The sequence below is a fragment of the Onychostruthus taczanowskii genome, unplaced genomic scaffold, assembly GCF_017590055.1.
Source record: "Onychostruthus taczanowskii isolate IOZ18803 unplaced genomic scaffold, ASM1759005v1 scaffold1, whole genome shotgun sequence".
NCBI classification, from domain to species: domain Eukaryota; kingdom Metazoa; phylum Chordata; class Aves; order Passeriformes; family Passeridae; genus Onychostruthus; species Onychostruthus taczanowskii.
This window is the reverse complement of record NW_024496525.1, coordinates 25614625-25633472: the sequence shown is the minus strand read 5'-3', so window position 1 is coordinate 25633472 and position 18848 is coordinate 25614625. Positions and strand designations below refer to the sequence as shown.

Here is an 18848-nt window from a genome sequence, read left to right as displayed (position 1 = left end):
GTTCAGCTGAAGCCTGCTCTAACTTGAGGCCAGGTTCTGCAAGTGGTTGGGTTTCTTTACACATTTTCCAGTTTCAATCTGAATTAGAAATCTTGCAACTGAGATAATTGTATTTTTTATATACATAATCTTCCTTCCATGTGTTTCACATGAATAATAATTAAAAAAAAACCAAAAAAACCAAAAAACCAGGGTTTGAGAAGACAGTATTTTTTAATGAAAACCTTTTATCATTTTTATGCCTACTAGTTTGGAGAACTGTTTCAGACTTCTCTTAGATCCTGCTTTTTAAGTATTAGCAAAATGCTGGCTGTAGCTAAACATCTGGCTGCTAAACCAGGTTTTTTCAGAAGAATTTAAGTGTGTTGAGGGTAGAGGACTTATTTACAAGCCTTGAAGACTGGTTAGAATGGGTTCCTTCCCTCTCCTCTCAGTGCAGGAATGCCACTGAAGGGGGGAATATTTTGCAGTACATATACTTCTCTTTCATGTACCAATGTAAACTTCATTAAATTGGGACTAGTTGTAACTGTGTGATATTTCTCCTCCTCTGTAATGCAAATGTCTTTTCACACTGTTCTTGCTGTATGATCTGTTTAATTTTTATGAGCTTTCATTATAGACATCTGGTCATGGTAATACATAACACTTGTAAAGCTGGTGAATGATCAGACACCAGGACTTACACACTCAGAGATCTGGATTTGTCTTCTCTGTTTGTATGCACATTTTCCTTGGGACAGAAACACCACTGAGAAATATCATTCATCATCAAACAGCAGTAAGAAGTGGCATGAGGAAGTTTTGCAACAGGATAAATACCCAAAATTATACATGAATTTCTTTTGGAATGGTTTTTTAAAAAATATTTCAATATGACTGCATAAAACAACATAATTTTAACAGGTTTTTGTTGGCTTACAGTTCATGTAACTTTTGTAAAATGCCCTTTCTCTAGTTACATACTGGTGTTATGGTCTTCTGATTACAGAACTGCATTAGAAGTATGAAGTGTATGCCAAAAAAATCAATGAATTCTTGGCCTATGCAATTCATGAGAGAACATTCAGTTGTTATTCAAGATATCCTGCCCCCACCTCAAATCATGGAATTCCTGCATCGTAAGGGGTTTACAAAGAAAGCTCTATTTGGGGTTCATTCTAGCAGAAGCTAGAGAAGTGTGAATGTTTTTATCATTTGTATTATGTGTGTTATCCCATATGTCTTAATGGTGGTCCATGGAACGTGTGTTTAGTTGAACAGTTCTTGGCAGAATGCTTCTTAAAAAAAACAAAAGCCAAGGCAGCCTGATGTTAGATTTCTCTTTCAGAATAAATCCAACCATTGCAATCAAACTTACTGTCTTAGAGTTGAAAAAAAGGACTCTGTCTTACCCCCACCCCATTCTCTGTTATCCCTGCAGTTCCCAATCTCCTGGTTGTGAAAGAGATGATCAGGAGGCTGCAGGAGCTGCGCCACACCGAGCAGGTGCAGCGAGCCTACGCTCTGAACTGCGGGGAAGGCGCCACCGTCAGTTACGAGATCCAGATCCGCGTGCTGCGGGAATTCGGGCTCTCTGATGCTGCTGCTGAGCTCCTGCAGGTATGAAGGGTGGCTGTGTAAGAACAGGAAGGGACTCCATTGTGTCCTCTGCAATAGGAGTACTTGCTGTATATACACACAAGTGCTTTGAAATGCCTGTGTGACTGTCCAGTGCAAACACCAGTTGCATTTGATGTATGTGATTTTATAAAGCTCTGAGTGCAGTGTGTATATCGTTTTCTCAAGAGTCATTGCCATTCAGGAGGCTCTTATTGACACAAGTTTTGGGGACAAAATAAAACTGCTAAAGAGAGAGTTGATGAGATCAGTAGAACCATAACTTGAAACTTAGATTATTATTTGTTCTTTAGAAAGAGAGGAGAAAAAATGGTAATTTATGCTGTAGGTCTGCACAGTACATGTCAGGACTGGGAAACTGAAAATCCCTCTTCTGTTTATACACTGGTGCTAATGCAAATGCATTTGTTGGTCAACTTACAGTGAATCTGGTGGTTCTTGTCCTATTTTAAAAAACCCCAATCTGTTTTGCTGGTAGCTGTAGTCACCTTGAGTGTTGGTGAGTTTGTATGTAGCACAGCCAGGCACTTACAGTATTAACATGTTTCTGAGGGTGTTAGTTGGGGACATTTTTCTCAACGACTTCCTACTTTGTCTTGTAACATGCTGTGGTTTTTACTTCTGCAGAATCCTCACAAATTCTTTCCTGATGAGCGATTTGGGGATGAAAGCCCACTGCTGACAGTGAGACAGCCTGGACGATGTCGTGTCAACAGCACTCCCACTGCAGAAACCATGTTTACAGAACTGGACTCTTTTGTGGCCTTCCATCCACCATTGCCCCCTCCTCCACCTCCATACCACCCACCAGCAACTCCTATTCACAACCAGTTCAAAGTGGGCTGGAAACAAAGGGTGCCAAGTCAACATCCCTCGCGTTCCTTTTCTTACCCGTGTAACCACTCGCTGTTCCACTCGCGGACCGCCCCCAAAGCCGCCCCTCCTGTTTACCTGCCCGGCGCAAAGGCAGCGCCTCCCGACTGCACCAACACCGCGGCTCTGGGGCGCCAGACCGTGGCGGCTGCAGCAGCAGTGATGGCAGCTGAGAAGCAAGTAGTAAGTGTTGGGATTTCTCCTCTTTTGCCTATTTCTGGCCACGCAAAGTACCTCACTGAAGGAACTGGAGGTTATGATGAAGTAACTTGGCTTTGTTAAATAAAGTCTTTGTTGGTTAGGAGGTTTTTCTACCAAACTGTCAGCATTGTCTATCCCAAAGGCATGCCGTAGTCCCTGGGAGAACATTCCAGGGCATGAGCATTATTAGAGGGGCAAATGGCACTCAGGAATCTTTTGAAATCATAGAATCACAGAATATCCTGAGTTGGAAAGGACCCACAGGGTCTGTTTCAGTGTCCAACCACTCTCTGGGTGAAGAATCTCTTGGTTCCTGTCTCTGGTCACAAGAGAGATCAGTGTTTGCCCCTCCTCTTGCCCTCACAGGTAGTTGTTACTGCAGAGGGGTCTCCCCTCAGTCTCCTTTAGGCTGAACAGACCAAGTGACCTCAGCCACCCCTTGTGTGGCAGATGTAGTTTGCACTACACTAAAAGCATAAGCCAACTTCAGTAGTGGACTGCACTGTAATTCACAGGTAGAAGTAGTGGGGATGTTTTGGCTATTTACAGGCAAGTAGTCTGAAGTAAACAGGTTACCTTTATACATGTGTGAAGAGTATGAAAGCTTTATAGCTGAGAAGTATTTGAAAAGGAATTGGAAAGCAGAAATTGGTAATTGCTGATACAAAGAACTTTGTTACAGCATTTAAAAGCAGTCATTATAGTTGCTGAAATACAATATGATACAATAAAAACAATGGACTATAAGGTATCCATAAAGACATAGCTTTATGAAATACAGGAAGTACTGAATGAAGAATTTGGTATTTTTATTTTCTGCCCATTAGCAATTGTCTTAAATATATTGCACTTCTTTTTCTATTTTAGAATAAAATATATAACTTCATATTAGGAATGTGTGCCATTATTTGGTCAAAGGTGGGATTCATAGCACGTCACTCTCCTTTGATCAATACTGACTTCCCTAAGGAAACTATGTAGTAATCTTTTTCATGTCAGAAATATTTCTGCCAGAACATGTCCATAAGTAATGCAAGGGGGAGCATACGCTTAATATAGGGGATATTTTTGTTCTGTATTCTTTCTGCAGTTTGTGAGTTACTTAATGATTACTAAAGTTGCTTTCATGAGAAATGATAAATGTAAGTAGAAATTATCACTCTTCTGTCTGGAAAGCTGTCATATCAGCAATTCTGCACTGAGGCAAGCGTGGGATAGGTGGAAGAATGCTGCACAGCAGCTTTCACGTACGCTGTGGATCCAGTGAGTCCTGTAACTGATGCTCCCCCAAGCTCTGAGGCTGTCCTGCACACACATGTCTGCAGTTTACTTGCTTTAAAATGGGGAAGCAGAAGGGTTGTGTCTGTAGTGATGACATGTGTGTGTTGTGGCTTCCCTGCACTGGAACTGTGTGCTGTGACAAACCATTTGTTAAGCTCTGCACCAAGTACCTTGTTTGGTGTGATAATTGTAAATGGCTTAGGGCAGGCCTGCCTTTAAGAAATTCAGCAGTACATTATCCTTAACTGCACTTTCAAGGCAAGATGCATTTAAGAGGAGCTGTAATTGTGACACAACAGCTTCATGAAGGAAAGCAGGAAGGTGAAGGTTGGTGGATAGATGTGTTCTTTAAACAGTGTGGGAAACTTGCAGGCTGAAGTTGGCAAGACTAAAGCAGATTAAGGAAATGCCTTTTTGGATTACAAAAACCACCCTAAATACAGTTTGTGTTTAGCTCTTGTCTTTGTTTCCATGGACCAATTTCTTTTCTTTTCCAGTGTACTCAGCCCCTGCTAAATGACCTGATGCCAGACATCGCAATGGGTGTGTCAGCAATGTCTTTGAAAGAGAGAAGATTACCAGAGCTCACGGTGGACACGGAGCTGAGCCAGGCGGTTACAGAGGTAGGGCCTGGCCCAGCCCAGCACATTTCATGCATTCAGAACAGACACATGCCTACTTCTCGGAAAAAACATGCAATAGAGCAAAAAATAGATGCTCGAGAAAACCCGCAGGAATATCCTGACTTCTATGACTTCTCTAATGCTGCATGCAGACCCTCTACTCCAGCACCCAACAGGCACAGTCCTTCACCTTCACCAGGCATTTATTTTGGCCCAGATTTGTACAGCCACAATAAGGCATCACCAAGTGGCTTAAAGTCAGGCTATCTACCTTCCCAGATATCTCCTAAAAAGCAAGAGGATTCTAGGAGGGAGTACCTGCTCTCACAAGATGGGCATCAACACAGGCAAAAGAATGAGCCAATACACCTTGATGTCTTAGAACAGCCTCCCCAGAGACTGGACTTGGCACTGGCTACCCAGGAGAGTGCTGGGAATGGCCCTGTTCACGTCAGGGGAAGAACAAAAATGGAAACGGATTTAACCTATGGGCTAACCTCCAACAGACCTTCACTCTCTGCGTACAACTCTGACGTGCCAGAAGAGAGACCCAGTAGGAGACTGGCAGATGATGAGCCATTGGAACATGGAGCACAGAGAAATGCAGATTTGGAAAGGGAAGATGGAGTAAGCAGAGGAAGGAGGTCTCCAAACAAACCAGACTTCCTGTACAAAAAATCTGCCCTATGAAAGTAACCTCCACTATTTCTCTGTGCCTAAGAGTTGTAAACATCCCATTCCTTGCAACTTTTGGCCTGACTTCTGTCAGAGAAATTCTTTCATGCCAGCAGAAAAATTCAGCTTTGCTCACTTGTTTTGTACATACATTGCTTTATTAGAGACAGCATGTTATCAGTTTGGTTTTAATGCTGCTTCTGGGTTTATTTTGTTGCAGGTTTTTTTGGAGCAGATTTAATTAAGCCTTTTAAAAAAACAGAAACTGGTACCTTTTTTCTACAACCTGGTAGCCTTTTGCACCTGTACATCTATTTTAGTGTATTAGTTTTGTACTAATATGTTAAACTTTAATGTCACATTTAAAGGACTGTATTTTCATACTTTTGCATTTACCCTTTCACATGCTGATTCTCTATGTGCATTGGGTTGCACATTATGAAATGTATTTTCTTATGAGATAATAACAGCGCATTTATTTTTTAATTATAGGAATTCCAAAGAACAGCACATCAAAAAACCTACATTTTTAGTTGGATTTTTTTTTTGTTTGTTTAAATTGAAATCTTCCTGATTTTTACGACTATGGCAAGAATCCAGTCTAATATTTTGTTTGAAAAGTTCTGGCAGCTGGTCTTACCTTTAGATACATAGCAAACCCACTTCAAGAATTATATTTGGGCTTTTAAGAATCCAGAGGGATATTTAGGAATCCAAATTCCTGTGAAATTCACTGGAATATGACAGTACAGGTCTGTTTACTTTTGTTTCCACTGTGACCGTGGAGGACTCCGTGATCACCTGGAAGCAGGAAGCTTACTAGACAGACTAGAATTGCTGATTTGGCTATTTAGAAATAAATCTAGAAATACTGTAAAAATTACAGTAATTACTTGTTCTTCCAGCTGCTCATCCGTGGGTAGGCAAAGACCAGATGAGCGGATTCCTGCTAGCTCGTGGAGTGTCAGGAAGACGAGGCACGGAACCTTCGCTGTTGCCTGAACACGTGGGAGGGTTTCCTTCCCCAGTGGTGCTGGGCTGGCAGCCCATGGCCTTGCTTTCTCCTGCCTGTGCTTACAAAGGGCTTCACTCTCGGTGACAATGTTCCTCACCTGGCCTCACGTGGTGCTGGCCCCACAGGTGCAGCTGTTCTGTGAGCAGAATCCAAGTGAAGAGTCGCTGCTTCAGCATCGCCACACTTTGGCGCTCTTAAATTTCACCTCCATTGCCTGATTTGCTTTTTGAAAGCACAGAAGTGAGATTGCCCTGTTAACAGGATGTGAGGAGGGAAGGATGCTGGTCCGGGCTGGCTCCCACCACTGGGGTGGAGTTCAGCAGAGCGCCAGGGGAAGGGTTACAGTTATGAAGTACATCCTTAATACTCGTGGTGCAGTTCTAACAACAGATTCATTGCATTCATTGATCCCTGTCTGATGCCACTGCAGAGTAGTGATTGCTGGTAGGGTCCTGTTTGGTGGGGGGTTAAATGCAGTTTCTGTAATGAGTTTGCCTGTAGCAGAAAACTGTAGTTCCAGGTGTGACCTGAGGACTGCTTTAAGGTTAGGTTGATTTGTTTCCTGCAGCTCAAAGTGCTTAATACTGTTTAACAGAAATCTTGCTGCAACTTTACTTTTGGTTTTAGTTTATGGCAAATTCTTATCTAATGTGTTTCATTAAAGTATGGAGGGCCTAGTAGCAACACAGTGTTACTGAAATATATTGAACACTGCATTTGCAAACTACCAGATAGCTTCTAGATGAATTAAGTTATGGGTCTTTGAACCCATCAACTCTGTGTCTACTGCAGACACATCTATAGACCTGCTTCCGTGGTGGTGTCGCAGGTGCTCCTTTTGAGATGCAGCCATGGACAGCATGGTGTAGGGCTGGAGCAGAAACTTGCCTAAACTCTGCAGGTGATGTGGGTGAGGGGAGATTTTTTTTTTCCCCTCTGTCAGCTTTTTTTAATCTCTTTTTTTTGCCCACAGTCAAGGAACTGGGTGGTCCTGGCTTCATCACCCATCTGTGGGATTTCCATGGACTGTGGCGCAGAACACTGTTAAATGCAAGAAGATGTCAGTGGGGGGTGGTGCTGCTGCAGATGAGGGGCTGAGGCTCGTTGGGTTTCTCCTGAAGAGTTGAGCACAGCGCTGTGTGGCTGCGTAGCTCTAACCGCACACGGAGGTCTCATCCTCACCAGCGTGAGACCAGCTCAGTAGAACCAGTACCTTTCAGCACACACAAGAACCCTGAAACTCCCTGGACTTGCATCATGTATGTGTTGGCAGCTTAACTACTAAAAAGTTACAGCTGCCCTCAGAAAACTTATTATTCTCAATGGTTTTGCCTAAAACTGAGAGATGTACTTCAGGAAAACTATTTTGATTATCATAGTTTGATGTGGCACTGTGTACTTGGGCAGAGGTGGGGTGAGATATACAGATAGAACTTTAAGGCTTGAAATTTAGGTGGGGTGTGGCTGATGAAGATGAGAAGTTCTGAGGTTCTGGTTTGAGGGAAATCATGAAATTCTTTGGCTTTGGAATAAGCTGGTGAGAAATGCCTCTGGGAAATCATGAAATTCTTTGTCTTTGGAATAAGCTGGTGAGAAATGCCTCTGGGGAGGACATGTCTGCGTTTTAGAATACAAAATTGTTTCTGAAGTCTCAGGAGCTGTGCAGTATTAAAAAAAGGATGAATAAAGTGTTTAAAAGTAGATGCAGAATGAAAGACAAGTCCTTATGAGGCCACAAAGACAATCAGGCCATATAGACAATCTGTGTTTTCACTTGCATATTTTGAACTGGGGTGAAGATGGCAGCTAACAGCAGCTGGTTTGAAGTGGAAAAGAAGGATTTCTTGTATTACTGGAACTTTATTTTTGTACTCCAGAGCAGGATTTCCTACTTGGGATGTGCAGAGGGGTGAGACCGTTTTTCATGGCAGCATTATTCAGAAGCCAGTGTTCATCCTACATCTCACTTGCACACCACACGTACCTGTGCTACCTGCTACTCCTTGTTCTCTGTCTACTGAAACTTTGGTGCAGAAGCTCCTTGTTTACATGAAGCACTTTCTGATTAGGCTGGAAATTGACACCTTTTCCTTCTATAAATTAGATGGAAATGACAGATTATTGACTATTTTGCTTGAGGATAGAGGTATAAACATTGTTTTTTTGAATGAGGGAGACTCTTGCTCCTTGTTCTGTTAAAGAGAGAGCTCAGACTTGCATTTAGTGAGCAACATGCAAAAAGGTCTTATTCCCCTTTCCCCAAACCCAACTCCTCTTTTCCTTAGTATGTGGATGAATAACTTAATTGCTAAAACACATTCTTCCTTTGAAATGTTTTGTTGTTCCACAGAATTACTGTAGTTGTGTATTAGTAACTGCTGTGTTGATTGGCAGTTTCATGTTGTATTTTCCTGTTCTTAAGGATTTTCACTTACGAAAATTAAGGCTGTGGCCACCTGTACTTGTAAGCCTTGGGTTTTGGTCCCGTAATGTCCCAAATGTACGTCTTTAGCGGTTCCTTTGGTTTGGGTTTGGGAAAGGGGTGGGGGGCAAGGGGGGGTTGGGTGTTTTGTATGGGTTTTTTGTTTGGTTGTGTTTCTGGGTTTTGGTTTTTTGGGGTTTTTTTGAAAGAACACTAATGCTGTTTGAGGCACTGTTCTAATAATTCTATGCTTCTATGGTAGAGGTGGTGCTGAGCCCTGCTGGATGCAGGGAACAGCTTAGAGGGAAACGTGTAAAACCGCATTTGGGGTTTCTGTAATTACCTGTACTGCCAGAAGGCAGCCCTGCCCGTGGCAGTGTTAAGAATTTGTTTCTTGTCCTTGTGTTGTTACTGGTATAAAGTCAAGTGCCTTCAATGCTAAAGGCTCAGAAAACTTTCTTAAACTGACTTCATGTCCTATGCAAGTGTTTTTTCTACAACCTGCATAACCAGTACTTTGTAAAACTTGTTTACGCTTCAATTGTACATAGTGTTTTTTTAAAAAAAATAGTATTTTTATTTAGGTACCTCCAAACTTGAATTCTAGTCTTGTGTGATGCATTGTAAAACAATACATTTCTCTTTTGAGTACCATTACAGTTGTAAAAAGGTTTTCACTGGTTCTATTTTTCTACTGTTGCTGAGAAGCATGTAACACTGACTTTATCCTACGTATAGTTGGCATTTCAAATAAATGGCTTGTATAGAACGTGGTTGTGTGGCTGCTTCCCCTGAGCTGCACCCAGCACCCTGCCCTGCTCACCCGGGCGGCCGGGGCCGGGGGAAAGGAGCCCAGCAATAAAGTGAAAAGGCTTTTGGGAAAAAAGGGGCACGATAACACGATAATGCCGTGAACACCAAAGATGTGACACCAGCCAGTCTAAAAGAGGGATTTGACATTAGTCACTCTGATCAGGCAGTCAATACAAGTGAAAAGCATTTCAGTGAAGTAGTTCTGTGAGTTGTGGCTGGACCTAACTGAGGCCATGCCTTGTGAAAGGCAGTAGGGCTGCTTAGAGCTGGGCCTGGGGCCGCAGCCCTGGCTGCAAGGAAGCGTGTGTTCATTTTCTCTTCTCAGCAGCTGGACAGGTATGTCCAGGACCGAGCAGTCCCAGGCTGAAGTTTCCCTGCCAACTATTCCAGCTGACAGTTCATTACATCTGTGTCTCAGAAACAAGTGCCTCGCTGCTTCAGGCAGTGACTAAAGTTCAGAAGTGTCATCTGGCCACTTGCTGGTCCCACTCTGGTGTATGAGAGCAAAATACTGTGGGTTACATCCTGACACGGAGCACAGGTGGCTTAGGAGAGGGAGAACTGTGTGGTCCCACATGTTAATTACTGACACCTTCACTCCCACACCCAGGAAGATGAGGTCTGGGAGCTTCCTAAATTAGACAATTTTAACATTTTTTCTTACAGGCTGTCACTTTGCTACAGTGCTTCTAAGCCTGCCAGCCTCAGCTCAGAGAAGAGGATGCCTGATGTCTGTTTGCTAAGGGGAAAGGGAGACTTGGAGCTGAATCCCTTCAGGTGGACCCTGCTTCAGTACAGGCTGATGCCAGGAGTGGACAGTGCTCATGGTCAGTTCTGGGCCTGTGCTCTGCAACTGGAGCCACAGGAATTCTACACTTGAACTCACTCCTTCCATCACTGCTGTATTTTCTCAAGCACAGCAAGGCTGGCACTGGGCCATAAAGCATTTCTGTGATCACTGGGGCCTTTCACTTTTTTTATTTCCTGTGGAAGACACAATTGCCTTTGGGTACCCTCTCCCCCTCTTCTTCAGTAAATTACAGAAACTGCAACACAGAGGAAACATGACCCTGTCCTGCTCTAAACTGCACTTGCCAGCAGGCTGCCATCCCTTATTTCACACCTGGGTCCAGAAATCCTGGGTTTGACTAGCCCCCATTATACCCCTTGGTGGCTTATCTAACAGGTCATCACTGGGCTCCCTGTGTCTTCCTGGATCGATGGAAACAAAACACTACAGCAGCACTGAGAGAAAACAAGACAGTACACAGTGAACAGTTCTTTTAATCTTTTTATACTGTAGTCAGATGTGCAGTTACAGCTCCTGTAACAGTTGCTACCAAAAAAAGAGCATGTACAATACCCAGAGTTAAATTTAAAAGCAAATAGGAAAGGGCCCTGAGGGTCGATGACACATTGAGCATGAGTCAGCAGTGCCCTGGCAGTCAGGAGGGCCACCCATGTCCTGGGGTGCTTCAGGCCCAGCATCACCAGGCAGGCGAGGGAGGGAATTGTCCTGCTCTGCTCTGCACTGGGACTGGTGCCCCAAGTGCTGCGGGCAGTTCTGGGCACCACAATATAAAACAGATACAAAGCTGTCAGAGAGTGTCCAAAGGAGGCCACAAGGATGGTGAAGGGCCTGGAGGGGAAGCCGTGTGAGGAGCAACTTTGGTCACTTGGTCTGCTCAGCCTGGGGGAGACTGAGGGAGACCCCACTGCAGTTACATCCTCCTGTGAGGGGAAGAGGAGGGACAGACACTGATCTCCTCTCTGTGGTGCCCAGTGACAGGCAGGACTGAGGGAATGGCCTGAAGTTGTGTCAGGAGCAGTTTAGGTTGGATATCAGGAAAAGGTTCTTCACCCAGAGGGTGGCTGGGCACTGAACAGGCTCCCCAGGGCAGTGGTCACAGCACCAGCCTGACAGAGTTCAAGAAGTGCTTGGACAATGCTCCTGGGCACGTGGTGTGACTCATGGGGATGGTCCTGTGCAGGGCAGGGAGTTGGACTTGGTGATCCTTGTGGGTCCCTTCCAACTCAGCATCGTCTATGTTCTATGAAACTGCTCAGCTGAGTATCTATGCTAAACTACTGTTTGTAAATAAAATGGTCAGAAACAGTTAATAGTGAGCATGATAAGTCTACTTTGCTTTTCAAAAACCATTAACATGGAAGCAGAATAGTACCCCAGGATATAGAAATTCTCAGAAACTAGAAATTTAATGTATGTTTTGGGTGTCTAACTACATTAGGCTCCAAACTTACAAAATCTTAATTTTTAATTGCAGCTATGTGTAGTCTTAAAAGTCAGTGAAACATCTCCTGTCCCATGATTATCACAGTGGTTATAAAAAGAACATTCCATACTGTAGCAAAATACCAGGATGCTGCAGTGTTTTCAGCAACATTTATAAAGTAGAAGAATTTGCTGTAGGCTAGTTTTTAAAATCAAAGCATATAACAAACCCCTGATGCTTAGTCTGTAATTTAGTACCTCTTCCTAGCTCTTGTTTATGTTCTGATGAACAAATTAAGATCATCCGGAACTTTTTTTACCACAGAAATCATCCCTCATCCAATACTAGAAATAAGGTTTTTTTAATGTATAAAACCAGACAGAACACTCTGTAGCATCAAGCCTAAGCTCTGCTTTCCCATTCGTGAGCAGCCCGGGGAGCGTTTCCCCAGCGGGAGCAGGCAGGCAGCAGCGCAGGTTCAGCCACAGCCCGGCAGGAGCAGGCAGCTCCTTGGTGCTGGGGCCCACACCGGAATCGCTGCAGCCCCAAGGGAGGAGGCAGAGCCATTCAAGCAGGAAAGCCGCCGAGGGAAGGGCAGGGCAGGGCGGGTTTAGCACAGGCACGGCTCCGGGCCCCGGCAGTACCCAGGGGAGCGGCGAACGGGAAGCAGCAGGACGCGCTGCTCCGGTACCCGCCCTCCTCCCCTGGAGACAAGGCCGGCTTTCCCGGGAATGCCGAGTCCATCGGTACTGAAATCCCTCTAAGTGCAATGTAAGGATTTGTTAAGAACATGTTTTAGGTGCTACAAATGAAGGACGTATAAGACAAAATGATGATGTTTGTTGGACAGCTGGATTTTGATGAGAAGCCAAAAACTGAAGATGCCTTTTCTGTTTGCCAGTGAACATTGTTTTGCCACGTGTCCTTTCAGACCCAAACCCTCTCAGTCTAACTACAGTAGTACTGCATCCGGTTAGTCCGTCGCCTTTTCCGAGACTGAAATTCTTCAAAGAAGTGCTGAATGTCTTCTCTTTTAACCACCTAGAAAAAGCAGCATGAAACCCAAATTGTGGTGCAAGAGCTTAATTAAAGGATCCTGTTTTATCTCCACCCATAATACACAAAGCACAGGAAAGCAAATACCCTGAAATTTCTCTGGTAACAGCTTTCCTGTTGCACCCGAAGGAGAGGATTAATGCCCAAATTCTATTGTAGATAATACAAAGAGGGAAATTAATTCCCCAAAGGCTGAACAAAGACGTGGAGCAAAGCTTCCAATGGTATTTTAATGACTCTGACCTCTTGCTTTTATCATCAGAAAATTTAACACAAAGCAGCATTTTCACTAGCTCGCTTCAGGGTCATTCCAGTGTAACTAAGAATGGCAATACAGCAAATCAGCCAACAACATGTGTTACTTAAAAATGGCATGCAAATTCCTGCAGGAAAACAACTGACAAGACTGACAATCATAGTCAGTCCTTATTCTTCTAAGGGTTTAGATTCAATCTAAGAAAAACCAGAAAGAACTTTTCTCCCTGAATATCTTACCTAGAGCAACAGAAGTTTCATTTTAATCTAACAACTGCTCTCAGTACCTTGCAGACAGCTTTCTGTAAAGCTCCCATTATCTCTCAACAATATCATTAAGGAATTGTTAAATTCAAATGAAATAAGGGATTTCAGATTTCAATTGTAGTACCAGCAACTCCAAGAGACAAGAAAAAACATTACAACAGAACATCATGGTATTCACCACCCAGCCCCCAGCAGTTCTTTAAAACACATTTTCTGGCAAACAGATTCTGGAAGTTGCACCTTACCGTTCCCTCATCTGCAAACCTCCTGAGATAGTCAGTCAGTTCTGTCTTTAAATCATTGTATTCTGGATGGCAAAGCAAAGGAAAAACAGTAAGATACCCAGGTTTAGTTTAACATAGGCTCAAGAACACAACTCGTTCTACTTCCTCTTGTCATTTGTTAGGTTTACTTCAGACAAATCTAGGTTTGAATTAGATTATAAATAATAATAATGTAAACATGAGAAGCCTAATAATTTATGAGACTAACCTATGCAGTGTGAGTGTCTGTTTGGGTTGATTTCAGAGAAAGGTACAGAGATCAGTGAGTGAATTAGTACAAGCAACTGAAGTTACTCTAAACTGGCCCTGCTCCCAGCTTCCCCCCACAAAAGCATGTGTGGGTCGTGCTGGGAAGGCCCAGCCTGCAACTCGCCACTGGGACACTGCCCTTGCCAGAGTGCTGAGCCCCGACTGGGGGACAGAAACACAGCTCCAGGCATGAAACACCTCAGCACTGCCTTGTCACTGTGCTCTGCAGCAGAGCTACAGGGGACACCTGGCTGGCACTCCCCAGCCAACAGGAGACTGACAAACAACAGAACAGGGGAAGATAAATCAGCCAGACAGCAAAAGTTCAAATTAATGTTTAAATATTCGTGTTACAATAAATCACTATCATTACAGTATCTAAGATGTTAAACAGGATGAAAGTTCACACACCATCCAGTGTCTCACTGTAAATTTAAGTTGTAATGATGGGCCAGAGAGGACCAATCCTGACTGAGGTGTGCAACCTGTCATACAGTTGTCTGTGTGTTACTTCAAAAATACTTTGACACTACACTGCAAGGCCTGATATCAATCTCTTGCAGCAAACTGTTCAGTTGAAGTGTGTTAAGGGAGACTCTAAAAATGAAATTGTATTTACCACAGATGAGTTCCACTTGCTGGACTCTGTTCATACTGTTAAGGGTGTCCATTAAAGGATCTCTCCTCTCTGTCTCTTGGTCACTGGTACCTTTATTTTCATAAGCCAAGACAGTGTCACATTCATCTGTCAGGAACTGGACTTCAAGCTCTGAATACATTTTCTGGAGAAGAAAGTAAAACAGATGTGACAAAACTTCTCAGATGGAGGTGCTCTCTCCCACTCCTTGTTGTGTTCAGTATCACAAATAACAACAATAAAAATAATAACGTGAATCTGTATCCAGATTGTTTCAGCATCTCCTCATAACAACTTCCAAGCAATACTGGATTAAAGCAGCAAAGAAAATACAAACATTTAGAAGCCCTTTGCTGCTATATTAACTCTACAGGATTCCATGTTAATCTTTATGTGGCATGAAGGGAGGTTTCAGCATTAAGAATATTAATACAGATTTTACCTAAATCTTCTCCTCAGTGATTGTCTGGGAGCTCCTCCCTGCCTGTCCCACATCTCTGATGGTAATGAAGAGAACATACATACCAAACAGTCTTCACAAGTGCACAATTTGCTCCTCCAGTTCGATGGCCAAAAGGTGGCAGTATCTTTTTTTACAAATGGCTTGCTTTGGAGCTCTTTCAGCTTGCAGACTGGCTCCTCGCTCTTAGTAACTACCTGAATTAAAATGAGATTGTTCAGTACTCTATAACATCGCTTCAAAGAGTCCCTGTTCTTTCTGGCATGTCCTTCTCTTAGACAAGAATTTTCTTCTGTCTCAAACACATTTATTTTTATAAACAACCTATATTACTATCCACATGAGAATTATGATGTGGTTTCAGCAACTTTCATGGGAAATTTCTGTAGAAATTTACTGCAATAACTGTAAGTATTTAAGAACTCAGAGCTGGACCATCATGCAAGGGCAGCTACACCAAATATTGGAACAAACAGAAGTCACCTCAGTGTACTGGCCAGGTGGCTGAGAAGAAGGGACAGATATAGCCCATCTGCAAACAGACATCACCCCTCTCAACAGCCCTGCCCCACAGCTCAGGCTGTGCTCCACAGAGACTGCAGGTCTGAAATGTCAGTGACTGAAGAGGAACAAGAGAACAGACTGAACACCCCCTCCCAGAGCCTGTACAGAGTGAGGTGGGCTTCACTTCAACTATCAGCAGGATGAAGATGCACAGGCCAGAACAGAAGGTACATTTTACCTCAGGACAGGCCGAACCAGAGCTAGTGGATGGTTCGTTAAATTGTTCCGATTGCTTTTCCTCCTTTGTGTCGTGGTGTTCCACTCCACTTTCTTTTTTTATTTCTTTCTTCTGCTCTTCACTTTCCTCTACCTTCAGGACAACCCCTTCATCTTCAAGGGAGCTCGTTTTGGTCAAAGGAGGAACTGGAAGATACGTACCCACAATTAAAAATACTGTGCTAGAAAAGGTACAGGCCACTCCAGACATTCTCTCAGCTTCTCCTATTATAAAACATTCTGCTTCCCAAAATCTAAGCCCTAGGAGAGGGAAGAGGGTATGTCAGAGTTCTCTACTAAGATGCTTGTCCTTGACACCTCTTGCTAGCTATCACAGTTTCAGTAACTGACACGTGCTTGTCATGTGACTGTCAGTTTTTCATTTTCTCCAAACATACCTCAAAAACACCACCATATTAACTACACTAATCTCTTGTTTATTTAAAACAGGTTTCTGTTTTGATGCCAATTCAAGTACGTGCCCTGTGACAAAGCTGATTAGAAGGAGGAAAACTAAAACCAGACAAACGCCCCATTCTGTACTATTTACATTAGAAGGAAAAGGACTCCAGGTAGCCATCCTTGAAAATACCATTGACATTTTGGGTATACAAGAAATCTCTCAGCAGTTAATACAAGCAGAATTTTTAGGAGACTATTATAAACTAGCTGTTTCTACAGAATTCAAGTAATCTATTCTTTTAAGTCCACAGAGCTGGTGTGACCACAGGGAACGTGTGTCCTGAGCACAGCCCAGCCCTACTCAGATTAATGTTAAACATATTAATTTCAGCTCACTCTATCATTCACTCTTTGCTACTCAGAGCATCTGTAAGAAGTGTTTGTCTCGCTGCTTCCCTTAGGATGGCTCTTCAGTTCTTTGATCCAGTTTAGAAATTAAGTTCCTTGACTCAAATATTAAATCTTCATTCATTTTGTGCCAGACATCTTTGATAAAGTAACTAAAAGCAAGCAGCACTGAATCAAGATTTAAGAATGAAAACTGCTTTTTTTTTTTTTTACACAAGTTACTGCCATCCCACATGTTTTGCTGCTGAAGGTGATTGCCCAATATAATTAATGAGTATAATTTTTCCAACCACTTATAACCAGTGTTATGTCATTAACCAACCATATATGAGAAATACATGCTCAGAAAAAAAATACTGGCTCAGACCTCTTAACTTTCTTTACCTGCTAATTGTGATGCATAAGCCCATAGGAAATGGCAACGTTTCATGCAGGCCTGGCACACCATTTCATGGAAGTCTCCACTTTCAGGGGGAACTGCACCAAGATGCTGTCAGAAAGAAGTAAGCACACAGAAGTGAAGCATCTATATTGATCACATACTGAACTTCAGAAGAATTCAGTCCCAAAGCTGTCCATAAATTGATGAGAACTCTTTGGGCAATTAAAAGCACTTAGTGGCTTTCTTCTGCAAAAGCATTCCTGCAAATGTCATAGTATGCAGCACAACACACTTCATTCATACACTTAATACAAAAGAAGTTTACCTATGAGAACCCATAATTGAAGCCAATCGTTTTTTTTTTTTCTTCTTTGATCCTGCAATTTCAAGCATGGAATGTCACTTGTGCCCTTCAAGGCACAAGAGGCTGAATCCTTAGTGCTTACCCATTAAGCAGGGCACCCACTAAAGTGCTTGGCTGCGTCCCCAAGACTTCCCCAAAGTCTGAAATCAAGAACGAACAGCACAGTCTGCTCCTTGCTACTTAAAGGAAATAAGAGTTTAAAAGGCATTCTTTTGAAGGAAGAACTATTTAGGTAGTTGATAATGATGTGCCTCAGCAAGAATCTTTTCCTCACCAGCTATGCTGATTAGAGTTTTCTAATTAAAGAGACACTTGTAAAGTTATTACTTTATTCTGCAGTGGTAACCTTCAAAAAGGTAGGACTCTTCCCAGTATTTTTTAACTGGAGTGGACAGCAGTGCAAGATTAGACCTTCAATGCTCCTTTGCATAAGCTGAAAACAAATGCCTTGGAACTCCTGTAATAATCTCTTTTGAGAAATACAGCAAACTTCCCAAGTAAGAATTACCATACAAACCTAACCACCACCAACTCGATCCTGTGCAAATGGCAGCTCTGCTATTTATGAGCTTCCTTACCCTTCCATGGAACCAGTCTTCACAAACTATGCACTGGATCATCTCATCTGGAATCTAGATGAACAACCATATTATTAGCATTAATAGCAACCTCCAGAATCTCTCACCAGTCTCAAACTGCAGTATCATGCAAATGCTGCTCAGTGAACTGCATTTCCCTCTTCACCCCTCACAGGGAGCTGCCATTAATAAGCAGTAAGTGCTTTGTTAGTCAGTTTGCTTCCCTCAGGTTCAACAGCACATGTCACCTCTCATATGACTGAGGCTGTGAAATCCCATTTGTTACTACAAAACCAGTCTTCCCAGCAGGGCAAGACTTTCTCACAGAAAGCTGATAGAAGTTAATACACTACTGGTATCCTTCTTCCTATAAGCAGAAATGCATGAACAGACAGCTCAGCAGAAGAAAGATACTGATATTCACTGTCATCAGGTCAGTGAAGGTGCCAGAACCAAACTTAACTGGCCACCATAAAGGACAGTATGAAGTGCTTTGTTGTGAAACAACTATTATTTATTCAGAAATGTTTCTTCAGAAATGTTTTTATCTGTCTCTGAACTTGAGAGAGGGGAGCTTATAAAATGCTTTTCTTGTTGTATTTGAAAGATTTGTGCCTTCCCTGTTCTTTAAAACACCTGACTCCTGTGACTGCAAACAACAGCACACATGTGCAAAGCCAGTGCTGTGTTTTAGTGTTTCAGAGAGACAAAAAAGTGTTCTGGCTACCATCCAGGACTGTAGCTAGTGCTACAGGACAGGACAGACTCTCCCCATCCCAGAAGCCTTGCCAGAGCATTTCTGCAGGCACGGGGAAGCACATTCTGGTCTCTCCTAACACGTGCAAAGCTTTTATTCTGCACTAGACCACATTTCTCAAGGTTATGATAACCCTGTCTCCTAGGGGAACTCTGCAACTTCAGCACCATTTTGTCCAAATGATGACTTGCCTCCTTATCTGTCTCTATGGC

The 18848-nt window shown here is 42.9% G+C and overlaps 2 protein-coding genes across 3 annotated transcripts in view; one reads left to right on the top strand and one right to left on the bottom strand.

Annotated features, from left to right (window-relative positions):
* Positions 1-9479, top strand: part of BTBD7 (BTB domain containing 7) — a 51755-nt gene extending 42276 nt beyond the window's left edge. For both annotated transcript variants that reach the window (XM_041421709.1, XM_041421631.1), the window contains 3 exons: positions 1424-1602; positions 2248-2676; positions 4473-9479. In XM_041421709.1, the coding sequence (XP_041277643.1) occupies positions 1424-1602; positions 2248-2676; positions 4473-5288 (1424 nt within the window). In that variant the 3' untranslated portion in view covers positions 5289-9479. The remainder of the gene's footprint in view (positions 1-1423; positions 1603-2247; positions 2677-4472) is intronic.
* Positions 9480-10801: 1322 nt separating this feature from the next.
* Positions 10802-17402, bottom strand: UBR7 (ubiquitin protein ligase E3 component n-recognin 7). The gene is made up of 7 exons (XM_041415005.1): positions 17384-17402; positions 16940-17045; positions 15708-15892; positions 15031-15162; positions 14488-14650; positions 13581-13642; positions 10802-12798 (listed from the first exon to the last, which is right to left on the bottom strand). The coding sequence occupies exons 2-7, from the start codon at positions 17001-17003 to the stop codon at positions 12706-12708; spliced, it is 699 nt and encodes a 232-aa protein (XP_041270939.1). The 5' UTR covers positions 17004-17045; positions 17384-17402; the 3' UTR covers positions 10802-12705.
* Positions 17403-18848: the final 1446 nt, after the last annotated feature.

Excerpts from the sequence above, each read along its gene's own strand:
- UBR7 (XM_041415005.1), bottom strand. The coding sequence starts at position 17,003 with ATGGTGTGCCAGGCCTGCATGAAACGTTGCCATTTCCTATGGGCTTAT. Across the intron at positions 15,163-15,707 it reads CTGGTTCGGCCTGTCCTGAG|GTAGTTACTAAGAGCGAGGA; the intron begins GTAAAATGTACC and ends ATTTTAATTCAG. Across the intron at positions 14,651-15,030 it reads GCACTTGTGAAGACTGTTTG|AAAATGTATTCAGAGCTTGA; the intron begins GTATGTATGTTC and ends TTTCTTCTCCAG.